Source organism: Heloderma suspectum, chromosome 4 (assembly GCF_057233095.1).
Source record: "Heloderma suspectum isolate Gila_16-S chromosome 4, 16-S_ref, whole genome shotgun sequence".
NCBI lineage: Eukaryota > Metazoa > Chordata > Lepidosauria > Squamata > Helodermatidae > Heloderma > Heloderma suspectum.
Genome location: NC_139461.1, coordinates 265,776,186 through 265,803,793, shown reverse-complemented (window position 1 = coordinate 265,803,793; position 27,608 = coordinate 265,776,186). Strand labels below are relative to the sequence as shown.

Sequence of the window (27,608 nt, the reverse complement as noted above, 5' to 3'; positions counted from 1 at the left end):
GCAAGAGGTACAGCCTGTGACTTATTCTGTGTAAAGCTTAGATGCATACAGGATGTATGCATTCACAACTGTAGTTGTTGGGTACTAAACACAATCCTACAGAAGGCTGCTCAGGATCTGCCTGGGATAGTGAAGAGCAGGTAGGGATCTGTCAGTCTCCATCTCACAGAGACTGTCAGTTTTTTGAGGTCAAGCTCATTCCATCCCCTTTCCACGTGAGCTTGCAATTAAAAAAAATATCAGTACAGAATTTCATACACGTTTTTTGTAATCTACACATTTTTGGATGCATGCACCTGTTGACCAAAGCGAGTTTGTGCACATTTTAAAGCCAGACTGCTCACTTGATGGAATGATATTAAAGGCAAAACTGAAGTACTTTGGCCACATCATGAGAAGACAGGATACCCTGGAGAAGATGCTGATGCTAGGGAAAGTGGAAGGCAAAAGGAAGAGGGGCCGACCAAGGGCAAGATGGCTGGATGATATTCTGGAGGTGACGGACTCGACCTTGGGGGAGCTGGGGGTGGCGACGGCTGACAGGAAGCTGTGGCGTGGGCTGGTCCATGAAGTCACGAAGAATCAGAAGCGACTGAACAAATAAACAACAAACATATTGTTCTTGGTGCAGTTTTCAAATGTGTATGTTTATTTTATTATTTTATTTATTATATTTCTATACCACCCATCTGCCAAAGCTCTATGGGCAGTTCACAAAACAAAACTTAAAACCATAAAATACAATAACATAGTAAAGCATAGTATAAAACTGTAAGTTTAAAACAGAATAAAACCAAGTAGGAACCAAGATAAAAGCCAGCAGCAGTGCAAAGATCTAAAACCACCCCAATACAATTTTTAAAACTGAAGGGCTAAAAAGCATGTTGTTGAAAGCATTTTGTTTGGTTTTGCGTAATGCATCACAAGCTTGGAAACTGCATGGATTTCTGACCGTAAATTGCATTCCGGTCTGTGCTTGGGTCTGGTGTATGCAAGTTGGGTAAGGGCACAATCCTGTCAAGATAGGTGGCTGCCTCCAAACTCGGAGGCGACTGCCTATCCAAAGCAAGGCAGGAGAGGCACGGGGGAATCATTCCCTCCGCACCTCTCCTGCCCTGCTATTTTCCGCTGATAGTCATTTTCAGCTGTCTAGCTGCGGGAAGGGGGGTGTGACCAGGAGAGCAGGCTGCTGTACGACACATTGGATGAGTTGTACATGCAGCTCCGCTCTCCCTGCCCCGGAACGCCCCCCGGAACACCCCTTTTCAGTCGGACGTGGAGAGAGGTCAGTTTTCCGGGAACTGCCCTCGGAGCACTGGCTCCGAGGTCAGTTCCTGGAAAACAGCATATCCTATGGCCCTCTAGACAGTGTCCAGTGGCCATAGGATTGCTCCCTAAACCTGTAAAAAAGAGACCTGGACGGAGTGAATCTCTCACACATCCCTAGGGGCAGAAAACAATATTCTGTATGGAATAGGGCACCATCTGGTGACAGACTCTGTTACTGCATCACAATAAGGACCTTTCAGTAGGAACAAGGCATCCTTTGTGCCGTATTCATTGTGCAGTATTACTGCAGCCTCCGTTCCAATGACCATATACAGTATCCACATGCAATACATAGATAAGGGGATAGGGGTGCTTATTCACACCCCCAACTTTAAAAAAAAGAACAGAAGGATTGGCTTGTCTCTCTAAAGGGCTTGAATGATTTTATTCTGCCTGATGCATTTTGGAAGAAATATCTAAAGAAAGCCCCTGAGAAAGAAAATATTGAAAAGAATCCTTCCTATGTGTCTTCTATTTTGACATAGAGCATTTCAAGATAGCAGATACATAGGAAGGATTCTTTTCGATATATGTAAAGAAAGCACCCGAGGAAGGAACTTTCTTCCAAAATGCATCTGGCAGAATAACATAATTAATTCAAACACCTGAGAATGTCTTTTCTCTTCTGCTTTGTGATATATTAGTGCCTTCCCCTCTTGCTGTTTTTTGCCTCTCTAAAGCTCATCTGTTTAAGCAGACATTTGGGAGTGAAAACTGTATTAATACCACTTCTTGATATCTGCAGCTTTGATGGTGGTAGTTACAATGGTTTTATAAAAATTATTTCATTGATGGGGATTTTAATTGTTTCCTAGTATTTTGGGAGATGTTAAATTATTGTAGTAAGCTCCCTTGCTAGGGTGGCCACTTAAGTATTGATAAAAAAGAGGAAATGCATCAGCCTCCCCACCCCAAAGAGGACTCAAATTTGCATAAAATTTGCACATATTAATTTACATGCATAGATGTAAATTTTGAATTACTCTTAACTTAAACAAGAACACATTACATGTCTCCATAGTGGAGAAGACTGTGGCCAGGTGCTAACTCTTAGATTTAGAGTTCCTGCTAAATCTGCTGCCCAGGTGCTAACTGTTGATGGGCCACTTCAAGACCCCTGGGCTCTCCCTCCTTAAAGAACCATAAGATTAAATCAAAGTTAGGCTGAACAGCCTTTCAAATACAAAACACTTTCAAATAGAGGACTATCCTCTGTAAAGGAGGAGAAATGTCCACCCTACCCCATCTGCTAACAAGTATATTCTTGGAAACCAGGTAATGAAATACAGTCTCACAGGAAATTAAATGTATGGGGAACTGGTAGCACAAACATATTTTCCCCTCTGATGTAAGTTTGCCAAGGATTAAATAAAACATGTGGGTGTGGTCTGGTGAAGAGAGTTGTTAGATCTTACAGTGGCCAGGTACAAGTGCCTTCAGAAATCCATCTAATTCACAATTTATGCTTCCAGTGCCAGGGCTGAGTTATATAAATCTTTACTGTGGCTCCAAGCCCATAAAGATGACCAAACAACGTCAGGATGAGAAACCTTGGAAAAGACAGCCTGCCAAGTTGTAAGGAGGATTATACTGCACATCTTCCAGCACCAAGGAAAATCAGATGTACTGTAGATAGTACAATTCTGTTACATTCAGAAAGGGGCATATTACTTCTCTATGCACAGCAAAATCAGTACTATTAGCTCATTACGTGTTTAACTGTTATGGCAAAATTCTGAAACAGAGGGCAGCTGACTCATGCTTCTGAAGATTTCTGAATCAATCTTGTCATAATACCATTATGAGTTACCTGTCTTTCATGAATGGGCCTGTGCTGTGGTTTTTCTAGCAAACTTGAAGGGTGATTAGGGACATAACAAGGATTCTAGTGGTCCTTAATAGCCTATTAAAAACTGTTGTTACTCAGATTTGTTTCTATCCATGGGTGAAATGCACATGTTCTTTGGTAGGCAGAGAACAGAAGTAAAGAGAAACATAGCCATTTTTATAAGGGACTGAAGATTCTAGGTTTGTCTTTACATTTGCTCCTTGTTTACCAAGAAACCTATGTGTTTTGCCTAAGGTTGGAAACAAATCTGAGTAACAACTGGATTTTATATTGTTTAAAATGAGGGAATCAGTCATTACATGTTTCTTGATCACAGCAGTCTTAGGTGTAAACTGAAACCTGTGTAACACCTAGTAGAGCCTATTCCAACTAAGTCTGCATCTCTTCCTACTTTCCATCTTAAGACTTTAACTGCATGCACTTTATTCTCAACACGGCTGGCCAGCCCCCCCCCCCCCAGTTTGTGTAACGTCTGGTCTGATTAAAAGATCCAGAGATAAAGAAAGCTTCCTCACAACTTTGTGCATTTTCTGTTGGTCCCAATAAGGGTATTGCCTAATTGTGGATTTTGGAATTTCTTAATAACCCAGAGTCTTTCCCTGGCAATGTGCATAGAACAATCAGAGCAGGAAAGGGGACAGAGCAACGAATCAGCTGGAATTTGGGTTCAGATTAGGAGTCAGAGCTGAAAGTGTTTTGCTAGAATTAGCTAGATTGGAAGAAGCCTGTGAAGCTGAGGGGTTCCATGCTGTTGCTTTTGGGAATTTGATGCTGGATTAAATAAAAGAGGTATTTGCAAAGACATCATAAGTCTCCAGTGCTCTGTCATTCAACTATGTGGCACTATCCTTGAACTTTTCCAGTCTTGGAAATGGAAGTGCCTATCTGGAACAATATACATGAACCAGTGTTATACAGGGTCAGACTGAAGGATTTAAAAACACCACTGATCCAGGTAGTGTACGCGCCTGGCTTTCCAGTGGCACGTCTTTCCACTTGTCTGTTAAATTTTGGCTCAGGTTCAGAGATGTGGATTGCTTTGGGGCTATAGATGCACTGAGTTCCACAGACAACACAGTTACTTTAAAATAGATGCTCATATATTTTAAAACATTTGTGAACAATAACAAATATATTTAAGATAATTATGGAAAGAAAATGATACCATGGTACTTGTTGACAACGTTTAAAACAGGAAAAGAAAACATGGCAAAGCATAGTGCATACATTCCCAATACAGTTTTCTGCCAGCAGGGGTTACCCCCTGTTGGGAGCAACCTCACCCAGCACCTTCCCTTTACTTTTATAGCTTTACACTTGGAACATGATATGTGATGAGTTACTGTACTCTTCTAATCCCACCTCTTCATATCTCCCCTTTACGTCACTTGTTTATCACTTTCTCCTAGTGACCTTTGCTCACTGAAAGACATCCAAGGTTTCCGCACCAAGAGAACTGCGCTTTGTCTGTGTTTATGTTCTCCAGTCTTAACCAGAAGATGACACTTCCTTGCAGCTAAGTTTGCAAATGTTTTGCTCTTGTATTTTCTTAGGTTCCTCTTTTCGGTATTGCTTGTCTTCGGTCACTACTTCCTCTTTTTAATTAGCCTGTTTTTATTTGAGCCTTTTAGCTCTTTATTTTTAAAGGCCCCTAATTTTGGTTAAGCCAAATTTTGGACAATTTCAATATATTGATCTTTTACAAGACCACCTAGATTAGTACTGTCTACTTTTGATGGGAGCAGCTCACCAAGGTTTCAGGTTCCCAGCCCTGTTACCTGAGAGCCAGATATAAGGAGGTTGAAGAAAGGACCTCTTGCATTTCAAACCATATGCTCTTCCGTTAAGCTCCAGCCCCTTCTCAGTCTAATAAAATCTGAATGTGCCAAAAAACTATAAGGTTTCAGTAGAATTCAAATTGCCAGTGTCTCAATCAATCGAGTGTAACTGCAGAATACTTAGGGTGCAATCCTACGCATGTTTAGACAGAAAAAAGTCCTACAACTCCCAGCATCCCTCCAGCCAGCCATGCTGGCTGGGGCATGCTGGGAATTGTAGGACCTTTTTTCTGACTAAACATGTGTAGGATTGTGCCATTAGTGTCTGCACCTAATGCAGCTTTTATTTTCACATTTGGCTTCAAAAGGCACCCACCCTTGAGATGCCACTGCTAATTTATATTGAGTTCATGCCTTATGTAGTTTTCTTATCTATCTCTCTTTCAAAACAGAAGTCTTTTGTGAGGAACTACAGCATGAAAGGTCTCTGTCTCTCATTTGTAATATAAAATGGATTATGAGCATCTCAGCTAGGTGGTATGCTGTTCTGCCTTGAAAACTTGTGGCAGATTCGTTCTTTTTGCTTGCCAAGGGTGTAGGATAGCTTTCAAGTAGTGGATAAGCTCCCTTCGGAAGGCAGACTGGGTGCAAGCATAGAGATACATGTTGATAGCAGTGTTAGTCATTTCCAGCATGGTGCCAAGATCTGCCACAATGTTAATGCTCTTGGAGTAATCTTGCCTCTCTATGTCATAGTAGCAGGTCTTGATGATGATCTGGGTGACCAACCTCGTGGTGCAAAGACAGGCAAATGTCATGGAAACTGTCACCAGGAGGATGACTGACTTCTTCTTCCAATTCCCCAAATGGGTTCGAGATGGGACTCTATGCAACATTCCCCCAGTGACACAGTGCACTTTGTTACAGTGGATTATCTGCCGTAGAGTAAGGCTGTTCAAGGTGAAGATGATAACGTATGGGATAATATACATGAGAGAAGTCTGGAACCACACAAGCCCTTCAACATATGCAGTGGAGAGCTTAGGGTTATACTTGCAAATAGCATGTCCCGTGCCATTTTCTACCTCTGAATAGTTAGACCAGTAATGGGGGATGGCCATAGTGTAGCTGCAGACAAGGATCACAGCAATAGCATAAAGTGTGTTCCTGGGGGAACAGATTCTCACCTTTAGCCTGATGGTGTTGATAGCGATGAAGCGCTCAACAGTGAAGGACACAATCAGCCAGACAGAGGTGTTGACTGCACCATAGCTGAACACATCCCGCAAGGTGCACCAGGGATCTTTGTACCAGAATGGCCTTATGCTGAAGTACTTTGTGGTCATCTCAACAATGACAAGAAGAACAAGGACCACTGTGTCTGCCAAGGACATGGCCATGAGGTGGTAGCGACTGGAGGTGGAAATAAGGCAGTCTTTTTGGCAGAAGATCACTAATGTCATAATGTTTGCTGCAATGAAAAAGAAGGACCAGGTAAAGGTCCAGGTCTAGAAATAAAATAGGTCTTTTTCTTTTGGCTTTTTTTAAACTGCAGTATTAAAAATGGGATTCTCCACAAGAAATGTACCAATCACAGAAGCCCACATGTACTATATATGGTTATATAGAATGTGGGATCCTGTATCTCTGCTCTTAGCTGCTTCACCCTTAATAATCTCTTTTTAGTTTTACAGCCCTCCATCTCCCCCCCGCCTCTGCATTGCTAAAATCTGTGTGAAGTATTAATCCTAGCCAAATGTACAACATTCCTGGCACCCTGGCTGTGGAAAGCCCTCCCAAGATAGGCTTGTCTGTCATCTACATTTCTTTTGTAGGCACCAGGCAAGCCTACATCTCTACATTTCACCTGGACTTTTCTGCCCCAGCTAAAGTCCTTTTTATTTCCCAGGCTTCTTAGTTCTTCAGTTTGTTTTTAAACACATTACTTTGTTTTTAGACCTTTCCATGCTGCTGGTTTTTACTCTGGTTTCATCCTGTTTTAAACTTGTAAAGGTTTTATATTGTTTTATCGTGTTTTATTTTAGATTTTTAATTTTTATGAACTGCTCAGAGAGCTTTGGCTATTGGGTGGTATAGAAATATAATAAATAAATTCCCCTCCGTCATAGATGCTGGACCACAAACATTTTGTTGCTGCTTATTTCTAGGTAGCTGGAATGTCAAAGGCATCACGATCACAAGCACAATATAATAACGAATACTGCAGATGACTTCATATACTAGCTGGGCACAGCAGTAGTTTGCCCCAATCCCCACCCCAAGATCAAGTTGCAGGAGAACATGATGCAAAAAGAGCTCCCTCTTTCATTGCACCACACTGGGAGATAAATCCAGGCTCTGGCAACTAACTGCATAGAGCAATATAGAAACAACTCTTCACCAAGCTCCCTACAATTATATAGTTGGAATACACAGACTTTCTATTTACTGCATTTATAGACTGCTTTTCTATCAATGCACATAAAAATATAGAAAAATGAAATATACTAAAATACTAGATATAGTACTAAAATATAAAAAAAATGGAAACAATAACATTCTCTCGGGTCTATAATGGTCCCCTTCAGGAGCAGAATAGTCACTCCTATCCCACCCCAGCCACAGGAGAGTGGGATGGGGTAATCTAGACTTTTTGCTACCTATTTCTCAGAATCCTAGAACATCCAGGATTGTTTCTTTGCCTCTAACCTCTCTCCAAAAGATGGCTGTGATACTACCACTGTAAGCTCATTTGAGGTAAATTTCAAGAGCCAGTTGTGATGTCCCAGTTGAAGAACAGAGAGAGACAGGTTCAGAGCAGCCTTAGCTGAAATTCCCATTTGGAAGTTGTAGGCTTCCATCTGTAATGGTTGGCAGCACCGGAAAAGACTGTTCATTAACATCACTTATAATCAACATTGTTCTGGCTGACAGAAATCCAAGGACATAGAACAGGAGGGACAACATCTCCTAGAGCAGAAAGAGACACTTCCTAGCTTTAGGGTTTTCTCTCTCTCTCCCATAGTTCACAGTAGTATTTTTGTCTCCCACCCCCCTTTTTCTGCAAGTTTTGTTACCTGTCCCCCACTGCTGGCTGCTGCTGTCCCAAACATTTATCCTGTACGTGCTTGCTCCTTTTGCTGTCTGTCTCCCTCAGCAGCTCTCCTCTAAGTTCTGCTGTGTATCATACTCACATGGGATCCCAATTATTGCTAGGAGTGGGTAGAATACTTTTTTTAGGGTTATCATCCAGTGTTCCTCCATTTTGAAATCGTTTTCTTTTGCAAATGTCTTGGTTCCCAGTACTATGAATGGCAGCAGTCCTGTTTTTTCTTATCACAGGATTGTTCTCTGGTTATCTTCCTTATACTGTCTGTTTAAATAAGCAATTACTGTATTTAATTTACACTAGCACCTACAAATCTCTGGTTAATTATTAAAGTTGACATTATGCAATGAGGCAGTTATTAGTCAGCACGAAGTTAAACTTGAGTAATTAAAAATGTAGAACAGGGTTATGGATGTATGCACAAATTATGTAATGATAGCAGGAAGGATGGATCTTGCTTTAGGTTGAGAAAATCATGGCACAAAGAATTGGCTTTCTTGTATGAATAATTTTGTGCACTGCTTTTTAAGTGCTTGACTTGCCTCTAATTGTGCTCCAACAGGCTTGTTGCTACGTTAGTCTTTTCAGCAGAAAGTTTTATTGGCTAACAATCATTGCAGTATCCAAGATAGTCCCTTTAATAGTCAGTACAAGAAGCCTCATGCTAGCTGTGGTGGGTGGGAAAACCAAACATCTGAGAAGGCTAAAAAAATATAATTGACAGTGATGTTTCCAGCTTTGCTTTTGTCCTTAAGGACCATGACTCTTATGCATCGGTGTAGTAGAAATATTAGCACTACACCTGCATTTCTGTCCCCCCCCCCCAAAGTTCATATTTACTCAAGCCTGATAAAACCTCAGTTTACCCAGAACATAAAATTTACCCCAAAAAATGTCTGTAAGGAATCCTAGAGCATATCCTATGCTGTCTCTGCAACAGGGGGACCCACCGCTAGTGCAGCTTGGAGCTAGTGGTTCTTAAAGCAACTGAAAACAAGTGGAAACACTAGTTTCCAGAACAGCGCAGCTCAGTGGAGCTCACAGAAGTGAGCTCCGCTGACCTGTTTCGATCCGGGAAAGCGTTTCCCCTCGGACCTGGGGTTGCTTCAGGAAGTGCTAGCTCCCTCTTGTGCTAACGGTGGGTCCTGCTGGCATAACGGAATGAGCAGAAGTGCTCATGCTGCCCATATTTCAGAATTATGACTAACAAGGAAGAAAAATATAATGCAGAAAACTCGATATGCCACTGGACAACACCACCACCCTATGAAGCCTTCTGATTGGAGGAAAACCTTTGGAAAGCCAAAACCACCAATATATAATTATACACCAAGTAGAAAGCCCCCAATAAGACAAGAGTCCTACCAAGAGTGAAATAGGTGTACTGAATGTGAGAGAAGCTTTAAAGAAAGGTCTGCCATTGCAAAATACCCAAAAATCTGGGCAGGACCATATAAATGCACAAGTTTCAGGAAGAAGTTAAAAAAACTGAAGAAAAAGCCTTGACACATAGCAAATGAGGTATGTTTTCTGCCAAAATTATTGGTTCCATCTGAACCCATATCATGTGCGTAATCTGTATTCAAATCTTTGTCATAAGATACTCAGTATTTGGGGTATTGTTATACACCAACAAGATACCCACCAAAAAGGTGGCATATGCATGGAAATACGGCCCTAAAGGTGGGCTGTAGCGGAATGAGAGTTACAGTGCCATCTTCAGCTTACCTTTCTGACAAGCTCCCGCCCAGTCTTCTTACGCTGTTTAGCCTACTTTCTCCCTCTTGGTTCCTTCACTGGCATACTGCATCAGGTGCACCCTTGCCTCAACTGTCTCCTATGCAGATATAATGCATTCTTGCAGCCATGTTAAGCAGGACACCCAGTTTCCTCAAGCCTCGCTTCCTGTTTGCTTCCTCCACTTATGCACTGTCACTCAGTGCTGTTTCCAATCACCACTTCGACATGCTCACATTCAGTTCTTGACCCTTTGCCCTGAGTCTTGTTAATGGAAATCAGGTACGATACAGAGACTGCAAATATGAAAAGGCACTGATACCTCCCTTAAGCAGGGTCAGCAGTGCTATTTGTTCGAGTCAAAGGATTTGGCAAACGAAGCATAAGCAGGGGGAGGTGTCATTTCCCACATGAAAGGTTGGAGATTTCCTATGCATATTTCAAATGGTCTCCCTCCAACCTGTGCTGCCAAAGTGGCTCAGGAAGAGATATTTGCTTATGTGTTGGATTTTGTATTAAAATATTTAGTAGCTTTAAAATTGATGTTTTTTATTTTAGATCCTTTTTGGCAGTTCTCCACTATAGCACCATATTGGGTGACCATCTTTTACCCATTTGTCTTTCTATAGCTATGTAAAATGATGACTTATGGCCAAGCTAGATGCTGAACTTTCCAGTATTGGCTAATATCAAAGCCTTGGGGGCTTCCCCCTGTTATATGACCATTTAGAAATTCTCTAGAGTGTTAGTAAGGTAGTAACCATTTCTCCAATTACTGCATATGGAAACTGGTATTGTTGCCCAGTGTTGGGAAGTTACTAGTTACAACCTCTGAAGTAGTTATGAAGCATGTGCAAGCAGACCCAACAAAAATGAACAGGGTAATCTGAAACTTACAATTGCAGTGAGTAGGTCAGATCCAAAGTAGATCCTCCTTGAGAGAGGGAGTGGTGCCTGCCGCTTTAAAAGAGCGGCACTCTTTTAGACCACTCCTGAAAAAGCCTAACCTGGACCCAGAGGATGTTAACAATTATAGGCCAGTGGCCAACTTCCCCTTCCTGGGCAAGGTGCTTGAGCGGGTGGTTGTAGGACAGCTCCAGGTACTGTTGAATGAAACGGATTATCTAGATCCATTTCAATTGGGCTTCAGGCCTGGTTTTGGAACGGAAACTGCCTTGGTCGCCCTGTGGGATGACCTCTGCCGGGAGAGGGACAGGGGGAGGGTGACCCTGTTGATTCTTCTGGACCTCTCAGCGGCTTTCGATACCATCGACCATGGTATCCTTTTGGATAGGTTGTCTGGGTTAGGAGTTGGAGGCACTGCACTACAGTGGTTCCGCTCCTACTTGGATGGCCGATTCCAGAAGGTGGTGCTGGGGGATTATTGCTCTGTGCCATGGCAATTGTGCCATGGGGTTCCACAGGGCTCTATTTTATCCCCCATGCTGTTTAACATCTACATGAAACCGCTGGAGGAGGTTATCTGGAGGTGTGGGCTGAGGTGCCATCAATATGCAGATGACACCCAGCTCTACCTCTCTTTCTCATCAAAACCAGGTGAGGCAGTGGCTGTTCTGAATCAGTGCCTGGGCATGGTAATGGACTGGATGAGGGCCAATAAACTGAAACTCAATCCAGACAAGACAGAGGTAGTGTTAGTGGGTGGTTCGTCTGCCCGGCTAGGTGATATTCAACCTGTTCTGGAGGGGGTTGCACTCCCCCTAAAGGATCAGGTTCGTAATTTGGGGGTGCTCTTGGATCCACAACTGTCACTTGAGGCACAGGTGAACTCAGTGGCACGGAGCACTTTTTATCAGCTTAGGCTGGTATACCAACTACGCCCTTATCTGGACAGAGATAGCCTAGCTACAGTTATCCATGCTCTGATAACTTCTTGTCTGGATTACTGCAATGCGTTATATGTGGGGCTGCCTTTGAAAACGGTCCGGAAACTTCAGCTGGCCCAAAATAGGGCAGCAAGATTGTTAACAGGGACTGGCTTGCGAGCTCATATTACGCCAGTACTTTTCCAGCTGCACTGGCTGCCAGTCCATTTCCGGGCCTGATTCAAAGTGCTGGTGTTAACATTCAAAGCCCTTAACGGCTTGGGGCCAGGTTACCTGAAGGATCGCCTCCTCCCATATATGCCTGCCCAGACCTTAAGATCATCATCAGTGGCCCTTCTCCGTGAGCCCCTGCCAAAGGAAGTGAGGCGGGTGGCTACTAGGAGGAGGGCTTTTTCTGCTGTGGCACCCCGGCTCTGGAATGAGCTCCCTAGTGAGGTTCGCCTGGAGCCTACATTGTACTCCTTTCGGCACCAGGTGAAGACCTTTTTATTTTCCCAGGCATTTTAGCTTTCTAAATTTTTATCTTTGCTGTTTTAAATCTGTATTTTAAACTCCTGCACTGCTGCTAGATTATATCGTGGTTGTATTGTTATATTGTGGTTTTAATATTCTATATATTTTAAATTGTTTTATTGTGTGTTTGGTTTTAATTTTTGTGAACCGCCCAGAGAGCTTTGGCTATTGGGCGGTATAGAAATTAAATAAATAAATAAATAAGATACACTAAAACCGATGGGAATTAAGTTAGGCACAACTTGTCCTACTGATTTCAGTGGGCCTTACTTTAAGCATGACTAAATCTGGATCCAATCTAATATATTTTAAAAATACACGTTTAAGGGATTGGGGTCTGAGGACTACTTCACATTTTTCTTACAGACATAGTCTGTGAACATGTATGCCATGTCACAGACAAGGGTGAATGTTTCCTGCTATAAGTATATGGCTGATGTGGAAATTAAGCCTACAGTCCTCATAGTTTCCTTATATGGATCTAGCATTGCAGAGTCTGAGCACATTTTAAAGAGGAATAGTGGAAACACTTGGCTATCAATTTCACTTTCTCATATCATTAATACCTGAACTGTTAATGCTTTTAGACATACAATACAGAAGCAATACACTTGTCCTGTATTCTCCTTTAAGAGGTAAGTTAGAAGAATTTTAGCTGATGCTTTTTCCAGATCAGAAAATGTCTTATGTGTTTATGGAAACTTATTACCACAGAATATCCCCCCTCCCAAAATAGTGACCCAATATTTACAGAGACTGGCATATCAAGTTTAGTCATTTATGGAGATTGTATAGAATATAGTCTACAAATAAAATTAGACTTCCTGAAGTTTTTCCAGTTCATGTAAACTACTTGGGAGTCTTCAAATGTGTGAGGAGGGAAACTGTGGGTGCCACCAATCAAAAAGACGCACACTGTGCACAGGGTCCATTACAACTTGCACTCCATGGTCAAATTTTGGTTTCTTGCCATTCCAAACTGGAGAATCATGGAAAACCATTTTCACTCTGTGATGCCTCATGTCTGTGCTCACATTTATTGTGAACTGCAAAGGAAACAAAATCGGAAATCTCCTTAAGATCTAGACACTAATTCAGTAGCATGCATCATTCGCATCCTCTCTTTTAGTCCTACTAAAAGTGAACAGTATTGTACACAAGCGAGTTTTCTATAGGATTCGAGATTGTAAATGTTTTCAGCTTAATCCTTGAGGAAATTTTCTTGCCAAGTCAGTTTTGAGCAGCTATAAGAACCTCCATTATTTAAACTTCAGGAGTAGATGCAGTGACTATCTATACACCATCCATGGAGCTTAGAATTTGCTGGCCTCATTATACACTATGGGCATAATTTCTAGTCTAGCAAGATTGGTACAAAGGTTGTTCTATGCATCAAGATGTGATAACAAGCACAGAAATTCTAGCACTTACCAAGGTAATTGTCATGCCCATGACTATAGGTATATATATAAAGTCGAGCGTAGTGATCTGCAAAAGGCAGCAGTCTTGGTCAGGGTTCACGTGGACATCTTCGTACCGGATGGGTGGTTGAAGACGTTTCAAACAGTTATTCTTGAACTTGGGAGACTCAAAAGAAATATGTTCATTCAGTTTACCAGAAATTGATTCCATGTCTGCAAACTTTCACAACTGCGAACTGTTCCTGCAGACTTAAATTTGGGTAAGAAGGGAGACATATGCCATGGCAGGAGAATTTGTAGAACTGTCTTTAAAGGCTTAGGACTGGTCTCAGATTCGCTTCATTTATTCCCTTTTCTGTAGAAAAGGTCTGATATTGTTTTGAAGCTTTCTGTAATAATCTGCAGATGCTAAAGGGAAATGTTTTATTCTAATATTTGAGATTTTGAGCATTTGTTTTTGCCATGGTATGATTTCAGAAGTATAAGCATTTTCTAATTCAACAACGGTCAACTGGTGGTGAGTACGCCAAAAGCAGATCAATTTAATCCTCGACAGTCCTACCAAGTTTTAAGCAAACTTGATAAAGTTTTTGCCTACCAATTTTATTTATGAAGGAAATAAAGTTACATTTCATAATAATAACAATATTATAGATAATATTTCCAAGATATTACAGACTTGTTATATCAAGTTTCATATACAATGCCTGTCCTCAAAATGATATACTATATGCAATTCAGATCCGTTTCGTTGCAATGCTCTTTCATGTTCTGGAAAGGCAAAGATATACTGCCAGTCTGCTTCTTAAGGGGGACCTTTTGGGAGAGGCATGTGCAGAAAGCTCTTTCTGCTAGGGTAGTCCACCTCCATGGGGCAGGTTGTGCAGCAACACACCTTCAACCCATGAGCCACTAACTGGAGACTAGAATGAACACCACAAATGCAGAAGTTAGCCACCATTGCTCTACCATTTCAAGATAGGAAAGAAGGCATCAGTTGTACAAAAATTAAGGCTTTAGACAATCAGTACTGAAAGTAGACTAATGGTCTCTTGCTCTTGCCTTGATATGCATAATCACACAAGGAGGTTCTCTTTGGTATATAACTATTCTCATTTGCCAAGTGACTTTCAGTACTTTTTCAAACTAATGAAATACCTCAAGCAGCCATTAGCAGCTGTTTCAATTATTTTAAATTGCTGCATTTCATGGCTGTTTTTAACTGAGGTTTAATACTGTAGGTTTATTCCCTTAATATGTTTTTTCCTTCTCTGTAAGCTGCTCTGGGTACCTACTGGTAGAAGAGTGGGATATAAACACCAACCAACCATTCTTATATGTTGCTATTCTGATACTGGTAAGTATTTAGCATTCATACCTGCCTTTGGAATTTGAAGCTGAATTCCCACAGTGAAGATTGTCGGTCAACCCTTTTAGACCAGAAAAGCAGGCACTGATGCAGAAAAGAGAAAGACTTGTGACATGCAGACTTAAACTATGTAGACATGATGCAGCTCATACAAATAAAGTCTGATTAATATACTTGGAATTGCCCATGAATCAGAATCTATTATATTTTTAAGTGAGCATGGCTTGACATGAACATAAGAACAGCCATGCTGGATCAGACCAAGGGTCCATTTAGTCCAGCATTCTGTTCTAGCCTAGTATTCTCCACATTGACTGGTATTAGCTCTCCAGAGTTTCAGGCAGGATTCTCTCCCAGTCCTCACTGTATATGCTGGGGATTGAACCTGGGATATTCTGCATGCAAAGCATGTGTTCCATCACTGACCTACAGCCCCTCCCACAAGCCCGATGCTCATGGAGAAGCTTATACTACTGTGGTGCAGGTTACACTTACATTGACAATCTGTCACCAGTGTTGCCATTCTATTAACGTGCTAGTCATCCACAAACTTTATTAACCCCCACCCCACTGAACTGAAAAACATATTAGGACCCAAGGGAACAACTGCTCTACTGTGAAAATATCAATGCAATCCTCTTTATGGGTAGAGGCAGCCACCCTGCTATTCAAGTCAACAGCTATAGGAGAGCCTTACCCTCAGTCTTATGTATTGTGCAGACAAGTACTTACAGTAGTAGTATAGTTACTGTAAGCAGTAAGCCTTCAGTCTTTATAAAGGGGACATGCACACCCCAAACTATAATTAAGTTCAGAAGCATACAGCAAGAAGGAGCTTTCATGCAAACTTGCTTCTCTTCATGGCTTAACAGAAGCATGCTCCCCGAACAGAATCCCACTCCTCAGAGCAGCACTGAATATTAGTTACAAGGAGGAAGGTAGTTAAGCACATGAGTACCTCCTAAGGGGCAGAGGATGTCATCCACATGCCAGCTGTCCTACCCTTCAGATGTGTACCATGTGGCCTGCTGCTCCAAACAGTGAGGGTGTCTTTAAGGGCAAACTTCTGCTGACACCACAACGGCTCCAGTGTCCCACAGAAGCTACACTGGGAAAGAGAAAGGGAAATTAAATAGGAAGAGCTGGATTCAGTAACCAAAAGACCAAGTCTCTCTGCCTTGCATGCTCAATGTATGCAGTCGTCTCCCATTAGCGAGAGGAGACTCTAGAGAGGGAAAACAAAAATCTAAGTGTAAAGGGTCTCTGGCTGCACAGTGTGCAAAGACACTGCTGTACATACAAATTGCATTTGCATGACTTGCATTTCAGTAATATCAAGATGCAGTGTAATCAGAGTGATGGCAAATTTCTATGCTTTTAGAATTTAAGCCAAACCGTAACTGTTACTGCAATACAGACTTCTGACATTTAATTTCCTTTTGTAAGTTACTATTACTTTTTACACACAAGGGATGTACAAACTATTAGTACATAGCAACATTAGCTATGGACACCAAAGCCGTTGTGATGTGAACATGAAGAATCCAAGATGCTAATTCTTCTACTTTCATTGGATTGGGAACTTGCTAACCCCACCACCTCCTGGAACTGGAAAAATTTGACAGGTGACTGTAAGCTGCTTTGACGCAGATATTAGTCATGCAACACACTGCTAATGGAGTTTCCAGAAAGAAACAATGGTGTCACAAGTTGGTATTTATACACAGAAGAAAAATGCAAATCCTTTATTTAAGACTAAACGTTTTGCCTTCTATTCGCTAAGGCATTTATAAGCCACAAATAGAAATATACAAGAGTGCTACTAGTAAAGACAACATCTGTCTAAAATGTAGACTTGACAAATGAACTAATTCACATGAATTTCACTGCCAATAAAATACATTAACACACAACTGGATAGGAGCGCTTCTCTTCAAACACTTACTTTTGAATTTTTTAGAGTGCTTGGAGTAGTCTCTGGAATAGCTGGATTTCTGGCTATTTGGGAAACAAAAGGTCTATACATATGGTATAAAGAGCGAATTACACATGCACGGAGGCAGTACATCTTTTCTATTGACCCTGGCTGTAAACGGATTGGGAGGTATGCATTCCTGTTGTAATGCCTAAAAGAAATTCAATAAAAAAATAATTTTAAGACAGAAATACCAAATTTCATCTAAACATTATCTAAACTAGTGTTTCAGACTTGGAGGGCCCAACCTCAAAACATATCCTATCTTCTGCACACACCACCACTCCCAGCACAACTGTCTGTTCCACAGCACGGCAGGCATGGATTCTTGTATAGTTATGTGCATGTAGCCTGATCTTGTGTCAAAATATCTGTGGATCGAGGCACTAAACCAACACTAATATTAGAAAGGGAACAAAAACTATATTCAGGGAATCTCCCTTAGAACAAAGCAGCAGCTCTTCCCAAAATTACAATAGGGTAATGGGGCAAGTGCAAGAGCAGTTATCCTCACAAATCCGATGTGAATCAATTATGTTTCTCTGCTAGAGAGTATATAGCCCACCCGTGTGCCCTGGCTAGTAAAGTGAGGAAGGCTTCACTTGCAGTAGTATGGATCAACAAATGCGTAGCCAACATGCAAGCAGTTCAGCAACCTAAGTGTCAGGAGCGCTCTGGCGGCTTCTCCCAGTAGATCCCAATAGCCAACTCAAGACACAGACGAAAGGATTTCTTTTCAAAGCTTTAATCCTTTTACAACTTAATGACTCTTTCAGATGCTAATCACCAGCGACTAAAGCAAGGAACAGCAGGGTAGCCTAAGTTTCAAGTAGTCAGTTGATCCCTGTTTGAAAGAGAGACACTTGAAGACCCTGAACTTATGGGCTAGGGAGAGATCCTCCCTCTTTCCCTTGAGTCCATGGGAGGCGGCCGTTGCTTGCGCGCCAAATGGGCGCTACACCTCCTTTCCACGCCCTCCATTGCTCGTCGCTCTTTGCGTCTGCGTTGAGCGTCTAAGAAGCCCCCCTCCCGCATTCCCTCACCACCTGGGTCGCTATCTATCTCTGGAATGCTGGCAGGAGGAATCTCTGCCAGGTGCTGAGCCTGTGACGGATGAGCTGGTCCCTCTCTCACGGATAGCTGTTCCTCCTCAGAATCCGAACTGCTCTGAGGCTCTCTGGGCTCAGTTTCCACCCTGACACTAAGAATGCTGATTAAAAGCCTGTCAGTAAGACTCAACACAGGAAAAAGAATTCAGAAGGGATTTTAGCTAGATGTTCTGACAGTTGATGATGCCTCTTTCCCCATTCATCCGTTTCTTATCACACACTACACTCTTCTTACAGCCAGCTACATTAGGTTTGGTCACCCCATAGCTTAAACGTAAGTACAGTGTCATCACATGTAAGTCCAAAGAGAATACCTAATATTTTTATAGATACAACCTATTATAATTTAACAGAAGCAAAAAGCATTGAAAGGAGCTAATACTACACCAAATACAAAGCTGGTTAACATGCTGATCTGGTCAGCGATCCCTTGGGTGTGTTCTTCCCTGCCACCACAATTTAGCTAACATGGCACTGGTGCTTTGTGTCAAAGTTCACTGTCTGTGATCATCTCCCCACGTCCAGAGGAGAAGAACTGCATGAAGTGAGCCCTATGCAGTGCGGCGATGTCATATGTTATGTGTATGGGAGGCTGCAGGCCCCATCCTCCACCATGGGATGTTAATCAGCCTAAATCAGTTGCAGTTCAATTCTCCATTCCCTCAGATTCAAGAGCGGCAATCTAGATACATGAAGTGTGCAGCCTTACAGACTAGATTATGCAACGTGGGATGATTTCAGAGTCACAAAGAAAAGTATAATCAAAGAGCCTAGCTATATGACCTTAACAGCCTTCTTTAATATCACTTTCAAGTGGTCTTTGACAGTGTTGTGTCTTTATCAGATTTCTTGTATATTTTGCATACCATGGTTTAGTTATGTCATGCATATTTTGATATGTATTCAGTATTATTGTTCTAATCAAATTAGGTTTATCATGGACAGGCACTTGGAGATTCTGGAGACACTGCAATTCCCACTTTATCATAACTGCATTTTTCAGAATTCAAAGTTGGCATAAATATTGCAACTAATTTCTATACACACTGTTCACTGGGCAGGCCCCTTCAATCTGTACAGCAGAGGCCTCCAAATCACTGTGATCTATTCAAGAGAGCATTTACAAACTGACATACCTTCTATAAAGTCTGGTCCAAAAGGCAGCAGTACAAGTGACAGTCCAGGCTCTTTTACAAATGAGAGAAAAATTCACAGTGTCTTCTGGACGTATGTAGGATGCCAGCATCAACCAAATATCGATAGGATATTCTTTGCCTACTACCCCATCAGAATTTTCTGAAGGTGATAAAGAAAGAGCATTACTGACCATCATCATGTCTTCAAGGCTAACTATAAACTGACATGACTTTAGCGGAATTCTTAGAAGGTGCAAGTTTCCTTTTATTGCAATAAATCAGCTCATGGTAATCAGCTCATGGTAGAATATATAGGATTACCCCATTTTATCCTTACAACACCACATGAGGTAGGCAAGTAACTGGCCCAAGTTCACACAGTAAGCTTCATGGCTGAGCAGGGATTTGAAAGCAGATCTTTCTAGAACAAGTCCACATGGGCTTTAGGTAGGACTTTGTTTTCTTAACTGATAGTGGTAAGAAAAAGGAAGTGTGCACACCAATAACTAAATGTAAAACATGTTATGGGGCGGTTATATGGTTCACACATAGGTCATATACAAGAAGCAATTTGTTTGAGAAATGGGAATGATCTCAGGAGAAACCACTGTGAACAGTGATCAAATTAATCACAGTTCTTACCTTTATGCCTCTTGCTTTTCTTTTTTCTAGACAATATTGTATCATTGGTGAAATCCTTAGAATCCATTTCATCACTACTACCACAGGACTCCGCCACTGATAATACTTCATCAGTAGGTACACAAGATGCTTCCAAACCACAGAGCGATTTTACTAGAAACACACATACACAGAATATGTTGAGATACAAGAACTGGTAATGTCCATGATAAAATTTGCTTTTGTAATTCAACTGCCAGCACAGAAAGAATTGGAAAAGTGGTGGTTCCAAATATATGTACTTCATTCTACACTGCTATTGCACTGTGCTTGTGGTGCCATGGAATGTTCAGTTGTGCATGGAACCAAACAAAGTGCAGTTCAGATTCTTTAAGGAAGGGAACTTGTCAGTTGGCTGGGATTAAAACCCCACACAGCAGCAGGCCAAGGACTGGAAAGATATTCTGGGAAATAGGCAAACTAAGAGAAAGAGTCCAGAGACAGGGTATTGAAGGAAAGACTAGGCAATGGACTAAGGTGGAGAAATTTGAAGGAAAGGTAGGCTTGAGGAGAAGAATAGGGGTAACAGGACTTTGATGCAAGAAGGGGCTAATTAGAGAAGGGCTGCTTAGAATGGGGTGTGTGCCAGAGCGCGCATTAGGAAGGCTGGTCAATAGACACTCTCGCTAGAGGAGGTAAGAAAGAGGACAGTGAGCTGAACAGCAGGAAGCTTGAATCAATGGGTAGTGGAGACATTGAGCTGAAAAAAGAAGTTGCCCAGAGGAAAGCCAGACAAAGCTATATGTATGTCCTAGAGACAGGAAGGCTGTGCACTACTGGGAAGAAGGGAGACTTGGAGGACTGGAGACTCAGGCTCCAAAGGGGCATTGCTCTCAACAGAGAGGGCATAGCATTGCTGAGTCTAGCGTCCACATGGGGATTCTGCCAGTTATGCCTTCCACTGTTAGCACTGTGACCTAGCAACTGTAATGGACAAAACACAGGAAGGAGGGAGGCAAGCACCTGCATGTCACATATTGATTTGTACTAACCATAAAATTGTTTTATGGTGGGTTGTACATCGCCCAGAGTGGCTGGGTGACCAGTCAGATGGGCGATTAATAAATTTAATAAATAAATAAATAAATAAATAACCGCCATTTATTTGGCTACAGGGTTCTGATAGCTTATTGTTGCCTATAACAGTACTTCTTAAACTTTTGTTATCTAGGGTACATTTTTTTCTGGGTTAAGACTGCAGGCACACTTTCACTCTCCTATTCAGAGACCCATATATATATATATATATATATATTTTTTTTTTTTTTTTCATCAGCTTCCAGGACAATGGGTAGGCATCCTCCTTGTAGCTCCAGGATAGCCCAATATTGCTGCTTAGCATTCTGCCCTCTATTTGCCCTGTCAGACAGGGGTAAGAGAGTGGTTTCTGGGCAATGGTGATGTTTCTGGGACTCTCTGTATTTGACAGGTTCTGTCTGCAATAAGGAAGTTTGGTATGTCCTTCCTCAGAATGTCATTGCCTACATATCTGCAGACAGTTGTGGTCAATTTTGCATGGGGCATTCCTGCTCCAACTTGTCTACAATGATGGACATATCCAACATAGTAGCTTAGTGGGTGTTTTTGATACACAAGTCCCAGCATTACACTTTGGTAGGAAAAATGAGACAAGACACATCTTGCTGTAACGCACAGCATTAAGAGTTGGTACTCTTAACGCCCCCCTTCATGGATGACTGCCTTGTTGTGGCGAAGGGGCTTGCATAACTCAGTGAAGCCATAAGCTACGCCGTGCAGGGCCACCCAAGACGGACAGGTCATGGCAGAGAGTTCTGACAAAATGTGGTCCACTGGAGAAGGAAATGGCAACCCACTCCAGTATCCGTGCCAAGAAAACCCCATGGAACGTATCACAAGGCTAAAAGATATGATGCCGGAAGATGAGACCCTCAGGTTGGAAGGTGTCCAATGTACTACTGGGGAAGAGCAGAGGGAATTTCCAAGTAGCGCCAGAAAGAGTGAAGCGGCTGGGCCAAAGCCGAAAGGACACTCAGCTGTGGATGTGTCTGGTGGTGAAAAGAAAATCCGATGCTGTAAAGAACAATATTGTTTAGGAACCTGGAATGTCAGATCAATGAATCAAGGTAAGCTGGAGGTGGTCAAACATGAGATGGCAAGATTGAACATCGACATCTTGGGAATCAGCGAACTAAAATGGACAAGCATGGGCGAATTTAATTCAGGTGACCATCATATCTACTACTGTGGGCAAGAATCCCTTAGAAGAAATGGAGTAGCACTCATAGTCAACAAAAGGGTGGGAAAAGCAGTACTGGGGTACAATCTTAAAAACGATAGAATGATCTCAGTACGAATCCAAGGCAAACCATTCAACCTCACAGTAATTCAAGTCTATGCCCCAACCACTGATGCCGAAGAAGCTGAGGTTGATCGGTTCTGTGAAGACCTACAACACCTTCTAGAACTAACACCAAAAAAAGATGTCCTCTTCATCATAGGGGATTGGAATGCTAAAGTAGGAAGTCAAGAAATCACTGGGATAACAGGCAGGCATGGCCTTGGTGTACAAAATGAAGCAGGACAAAAGCTAATAGAGTTTTGCCAAGAGAACACGCTGATCATAGCAAACACTCTTTTCCAACAGCACAAGAGGCGACTCTACACATGGACATCACCAGATGGTCAATATCGAAATCAGATTGATTATGTACTTTGCAATCAAAGATGGAGAAGCTCTATACAGTCAGTAAAAACAAGACCTGGAGCTGACTGTGGCTCAGATCATGAGCTTCTTGTTGCAAAATGTCAGCTTAAATTGAAGAACGTAGGGAAAACCACTAAACCATTCAGGTATGACCTAAATCATATCTCTTATGAATATACAGTGGAGGTGAGGAATAGATTTCAGGGATTAGACCTGATAGACAGAGTGTCTGAGGAACTATGGACGGAGGTCCGTAACATTGTTCAGGAGGCAGCAACGAAATCCATCCCAAAGAAAAAGAAATGCAAGAAAGCCAAGTGGCTGTCTGATGAGACTTTACAAGTAGCTGAGGAAAGAAGGGAAGTGAAAAGCAAAGGAGAAAGGGGAAGATATATCCAACTGAATACAGGGTTCCAGAGAATAGCAAGGAGAGACAAGAAGGCCTTCTTAAATGAACAATGCAAAGAAATCGAGGAAAACAACAGAATGGGAAAGACTAGAGATCTCTTCAAGAAAATTGGAGATCTCAAGGGAACGTTTTGTGCAAAGACGGGCATGATAAAGGACAAAGAAGGCAGGGACCTAACAGAAGCAGATGAGATTAAGAAGGAGCGCCTCCAGCAGCACCAGACAGGCCGCTTAACAAGATCAGCCTCAGATGGCCTTCTGTCTGTCCCATCAGCCAGGACAGCTAGACTGGTGGGGACGAGGGAGAGGGCCTTTTCTGTGGTGGCTCCCACTCTGTGGAACTCCCTCCCTAGGGAACTCCGTCATGCCCCCTCTTTAATGAGCTTCCGTCGTGTATTAAAAACGTTGTTGTTCAGGCAGGCATTTGGGGTGGGTTAGGGTATTTTAGAAAATGTTTTTATTGTAGAATTTTATTGTTTTAAACTGTTTTTATTGTATGTTGTACATCGCCCAGAGTGGCTGGGTGACCAGCCAGATGGGCGATTAATAAATTTAATAATAAATAAATAAATAAGAAGAGGTGGCAAGAATACACAGAAGAACTATACAGGAAAGATCTTAATGTCCCTGATAGCCATGATAGTGCGGCCACTGAACTTGAGCCGGACATCCTCGAGAGTGAAGTCAAGTGGGCCTTAGGAAGCATTACTAACAACAAAGCTAGCGGAGATGACAGTCTTCCAGCTGAGCTATTTAAAATCCTAAAAGATGATGCTGTTAAAGTGCTGCATTCAATATGCCAACAAATTTGGAACGCTCAACAATGGCCGCAAGACTGGAAAAGGTCAGTTTACATTCCAGTTCCAAAGAAGGGCAACGCCAAAGAGTGTTCAAACTACCGCACAATTGCACTCATTTCACACGCCAGCAAGGTGATGCTCAAAATCCTACAAGCTAGGCTTCAGCAGTATGCGAACCGAGAACTACCGGAAGTACAAGCTGGGTTTCGAAGAGGCAGACGAACTAGGGATCAAATCGCCAACATTCGCTGCATCATGGAGAAAGCAAGAGAATGCCAGAAAAACGTCTATTTCTGCTTCATTGACTACGCTAAAGCCTTTGATTGTGTGGATCACAACAAACTGTGGCAAATTCTTAAAGTGATGGGAGTACCAGACCACCTTCCCTGTCTCCTGAGAAACCTGTACAAGGGTCAAGAAGCAACAGTAAGAACCGGACACGGAACAACCGAGTGGTTCAAAATTGGGAAAGGAGTACGACAAGGCTGCATATTGTCACCCTGCTTATTTAACTTATATGCAGAGTACATCATGAGAAACGCCGGGTTGGATGAATCACAGGTCGGAATTAAGATTGCCAGGAGAATTATCAACAACCTCCAATATGCAGACGATACCACCCTAATGGCAGAAAGCGAAGAGGATCTCAAGAGCCTCTTGTTGAGGGTGAAAGAGGAGAGTGCAAAAGCTGGTTTGAAACTCAACATTAAAAAAACGAAGATCATGGCATCTGTCCCCATCACTTCCTGGCATACAGAAGGGGAAGAAATGGAAGCAGTGACAGATTTTACTTTCTTGGGCTCCAAGATCACCGCAGATGGTGACTGTAGCCATGAAATTCAAAGACGCTTGCTCCTTGGGAGGAAAGCTATGGCAAACCTAGACAGCATAGTAAGAAGCAGAGACATCACCTTGCCGACAAAGGTCCGTCTAATCAAAGCTACGGTTTTCCCAGTAGTAATGTATGGCTGTGAGAGCTGGACTATAAGGAAGGCTGAGCGCCGAATTGATGCTTTTGAACTGTGGTGCTGGAGAAGACTCTTACAAGTCCCCTGGACTGCAAGGAGGTCAAATCAGTCACTCCTAAAGGCAATCAACCCTGAGTGCTCACTGGAAGGACAGATACTGAAGCTGAAGCTCAAATATTTTGGCCACCTAATGCGAAGAGAAAACTCTCTGGAAAAGACCCTGATGCTGGGAAAGACTGAAGGCAAAAGGAGAAGGGGACGACAGAGGATGAGATGGCTAGATAGCATCACCGATGCAATGAATATGAACTTGAGCACAATCCGGGAGAGAGCGGAGGACAGGAAGTCCTGGCGTGCTATGGTCCATGAGGTCACGAAGAGTCGGACACGACTGAACAACAACAACAACTCTTAACGCCACAAGCGTTTTAAAAATGTGCCTCAAGACTCGGTTGTTTTTGCTGCTAGTCCGACACCAGCTGCCCCTCTGGAGCGACTCTTCGGGTCAAACGAAACCCATGTGGGCTCTTCGTGCCCGAACTCACCTTCCTTCTGCACCGCGTTGGCCACCGCCTTCTTCACGCGCCCAGATTTTACCACGGCGGGATCCGAGTTGGCGTAGTCCGCCACGGTCACTGCGGAGAGAAAGCGAGAGAGCTCAGTAGCCGCGTCAGGGGGCAATGGCTGCCACCAGCCACGACAGCTGGGCCCGACTACTTACTGCGCTCCAAGCAGACGTCGTCGGCCCGAAACTTGAGACGCTTGCGGGCCCCGCGCTTGCGCATGGCGGAAGGGGGTGCCACTACCGGTCGGTCTCGGGGCGCCATTCCCTCAGCGGTGGCCGAGCCGCGGAGCCTCGCTCGTCGGCTCGGCGTAGCTCCTTAGCCATCCCGCTCTTGCCGGCACCGTGACCCGACGTCAAGGCAGTTCTCGCGACAACCAGAAACATCTCTGCGCGCATGATGGATGCAATCGGCCGGCGCGGTCGGGCCGTAACGTCATCAACTTGCGACAGTAGGGGCTGTTCTAATTGCGTGCGCTGCGCCGCTGCAGTGGCCCCATTTAAATCCCCTCTTCCTCACGAACGGAAAGTACGTTCTGTGTTTTGAGTCTTCCCCATCCAGAGTCTGGGGAGGACTTTAGAATGAAAAGCCCGCTCAGGTCATAGTTTGAGTAAGTCGCTCTCATCCTATCCTATTTAACACAGTTGTTGCGAGGACAGAGTGAGATATCCTTTACACAGCTCCGAGGTCCTTGGAAGAAAGATGGAATGTTAATGCTGTAAATTCTTTTCTAGACGCTTTCCCCTCCCGATAGCCATCTACCACAAAGTGATCAACAAAAACTTTGATCCAGAACTTACTGCAACTTGCCTTGGCTTTACTAAGCAGCGCCTGCTTAACAGTTTTCTGCAGCATGGTAGCCAGAATAGGAAATACACATGTACGCTTTTATTTTCCACTGGAGAAAGTTAAAGCTGCAGGTGGACAGAGTTCCTTTAAGGGCCACAAGGATGTTGTACAAGTCTCTTCGTACAATGAAAATCGTCCTCCCTGCAATGGGAAGGACAGATTTTGGATGTGACAAGAAACTCAAGCTGCGACAACAATCAGTGAAAAGCAAACTGAGGGCCCCAATCAGACCCCATGTGGTATCGGTGTCATAATAAGAGAGAGAATTGATGGAGTGGAAGGGTGACTTGAGAATTTAATTTTTAATTTTTTTGTTTTCAGTGGGATTAAATCTCGTAGTGATTACTTCCCTGTGGGCTTTTTGGTATATTCCATCTTTACCATTACCCACAGGAGCATGCGACATTCTACCAAACATGACAACAACCTTAAACATGGGTGGAAGGGCCACTGGGGTGCTGGTCACACCTCAACAACTCAAAATAGGTCCCCATCAACTGGTGAAGGGGTTTTCAAAATAGCCTCTTCCATGGCTGGGGAATGGTCAGCTTTTGCCCTGGCTTGCATCTTCTTATATTTACCTTCAATTTTTTATACACCTTCTCCAGCCAAGTTCTATTCTTGTCTTTCTAGAATACTTTCCCTTTCAAATAATCCAGTCAGCCTTAAAAGACATCTCAGTCCAAGTCCCCTTTTCTCCAAGACTCACAAGTTCAGTGTACCTTATCAAAGTCCCACATCCTTGCAGAAACATCAGAACAGGTTCTTCTGATTCATTGCCCTAGCTAACTTACCCTCAGGTTTTTCTTGGCAAGAGGAATCCATACCAGTTTCTTCACTTATCTCTTTTTTCATACTACATTTGCAGTTTCTCCCTTCCATTTTCTTAAACAGCTACTACTGACAAAACTTCAGCCTAGCTAAGTTTTTTCATTCAGAGAGTTATTGGGTGAAAGATTCTAGTTACACAATGGAAGAAAGAACACTTTATATAGATTGACAAAATACTTTGCAAAGGCTCAAACAAGACCGATTAGGATTTCTTGTGTGATGCAAACTACTTTATATGGTCCTATAATGACCATAAATAGGGTACCCAACTGATCAGGAAAAAATGGCCTGACTCTCTCTTGTGACTTTAACAGATGCTTGATCTTCCAAAAATTAGGTAGAGCTTTTCACATTATCAGCTGCTTACCTGCAGATCAAGCTGCTGTTAAAGGCATAGCTGTAGTGGCTGATTGAAATTGGCAATTTTATCCATAGAGGTGGTACCATCTCAGAGGACCTAGTGAAACAAGTGAAAAAAGCTCACTTTGGTTCAATACTATTCTGTGTAAAATGTGTACACAGTGAGATTTGCATGGTTTAAGAACAACATTGTTAAAATTAGATTCTGTTTTGCCTTTAGCTGTGAATGAAGCTGTTCTGGTTTAGATCAATTAGGGCTGCAGTCCTAAACTCACTATGGAGTAAGTCCC

The 27,608-nt window shown here is 42.7% G+C and overlaps 2 protein-coding genes across 7 annotated transcripts; both read right to left on the bottom strand.

Moving 5' to 3' along the window:
• Positions 1-622: 622 nt before the first annotated feature.
• TMEM183A (transmembrane protein 183A) lies at positions 623-25,638 on the bottom strand. 6 transcript variants are annotated; one of them, XR_014790689.1, is made up of 10 exons: positions 25,437-25,638; positions 25,261-25,350; positions 19,815-19,967; positions 19,173-19,332; positions 16,898-17,078; positions 14,962-15,036; positions 13,594-13,749; positions 9,794-13,208; positions 7,666-8,329; positions 623-6,427 (listed from the first exon to the last, which is right to left on the bottom strand). XR_014790689.1 is itself a non-coding variant. In XM_084853675.1 (8 exons), the coding sequence occupies exons 1-8, from the start codon at positions 25,540-25,542 to the stop codon at positions 13,026-13,028; spliced, it is 1,104 nt and encodes a 367-aa protein (XP_084709801.1). In that variant the 5' UTR covers positions 25,543-25,638; the 3' UTR covers positions 6,434-13,025. The 6 variants fall into 6 exon arrangements, 2 of the variants coding, with proteins under 2 accessions (XP_084709801.1, XP_084709803.1); XR_014790687.1 differs by having other exon boundaries at positions 7,666-13,208; XR_014790688.1 differs by having other exon boundaries at positions 8,151-13,208.
• On the bottom strand, positions 5,487-6,419 carry LOC146348643 (putative G-protein coupled receptor 139). Its single transcript, XM_084851678.1, has one exon. It carries the CDS (start codon positions 6,417-6,419, stop codon positions 5,487-5,489), a length of 933 nt encoding a protein of 310 aa, XP_084707804.1.
• Positions 25,639-27,608: the final 1,970 nt, after the last annotated feature.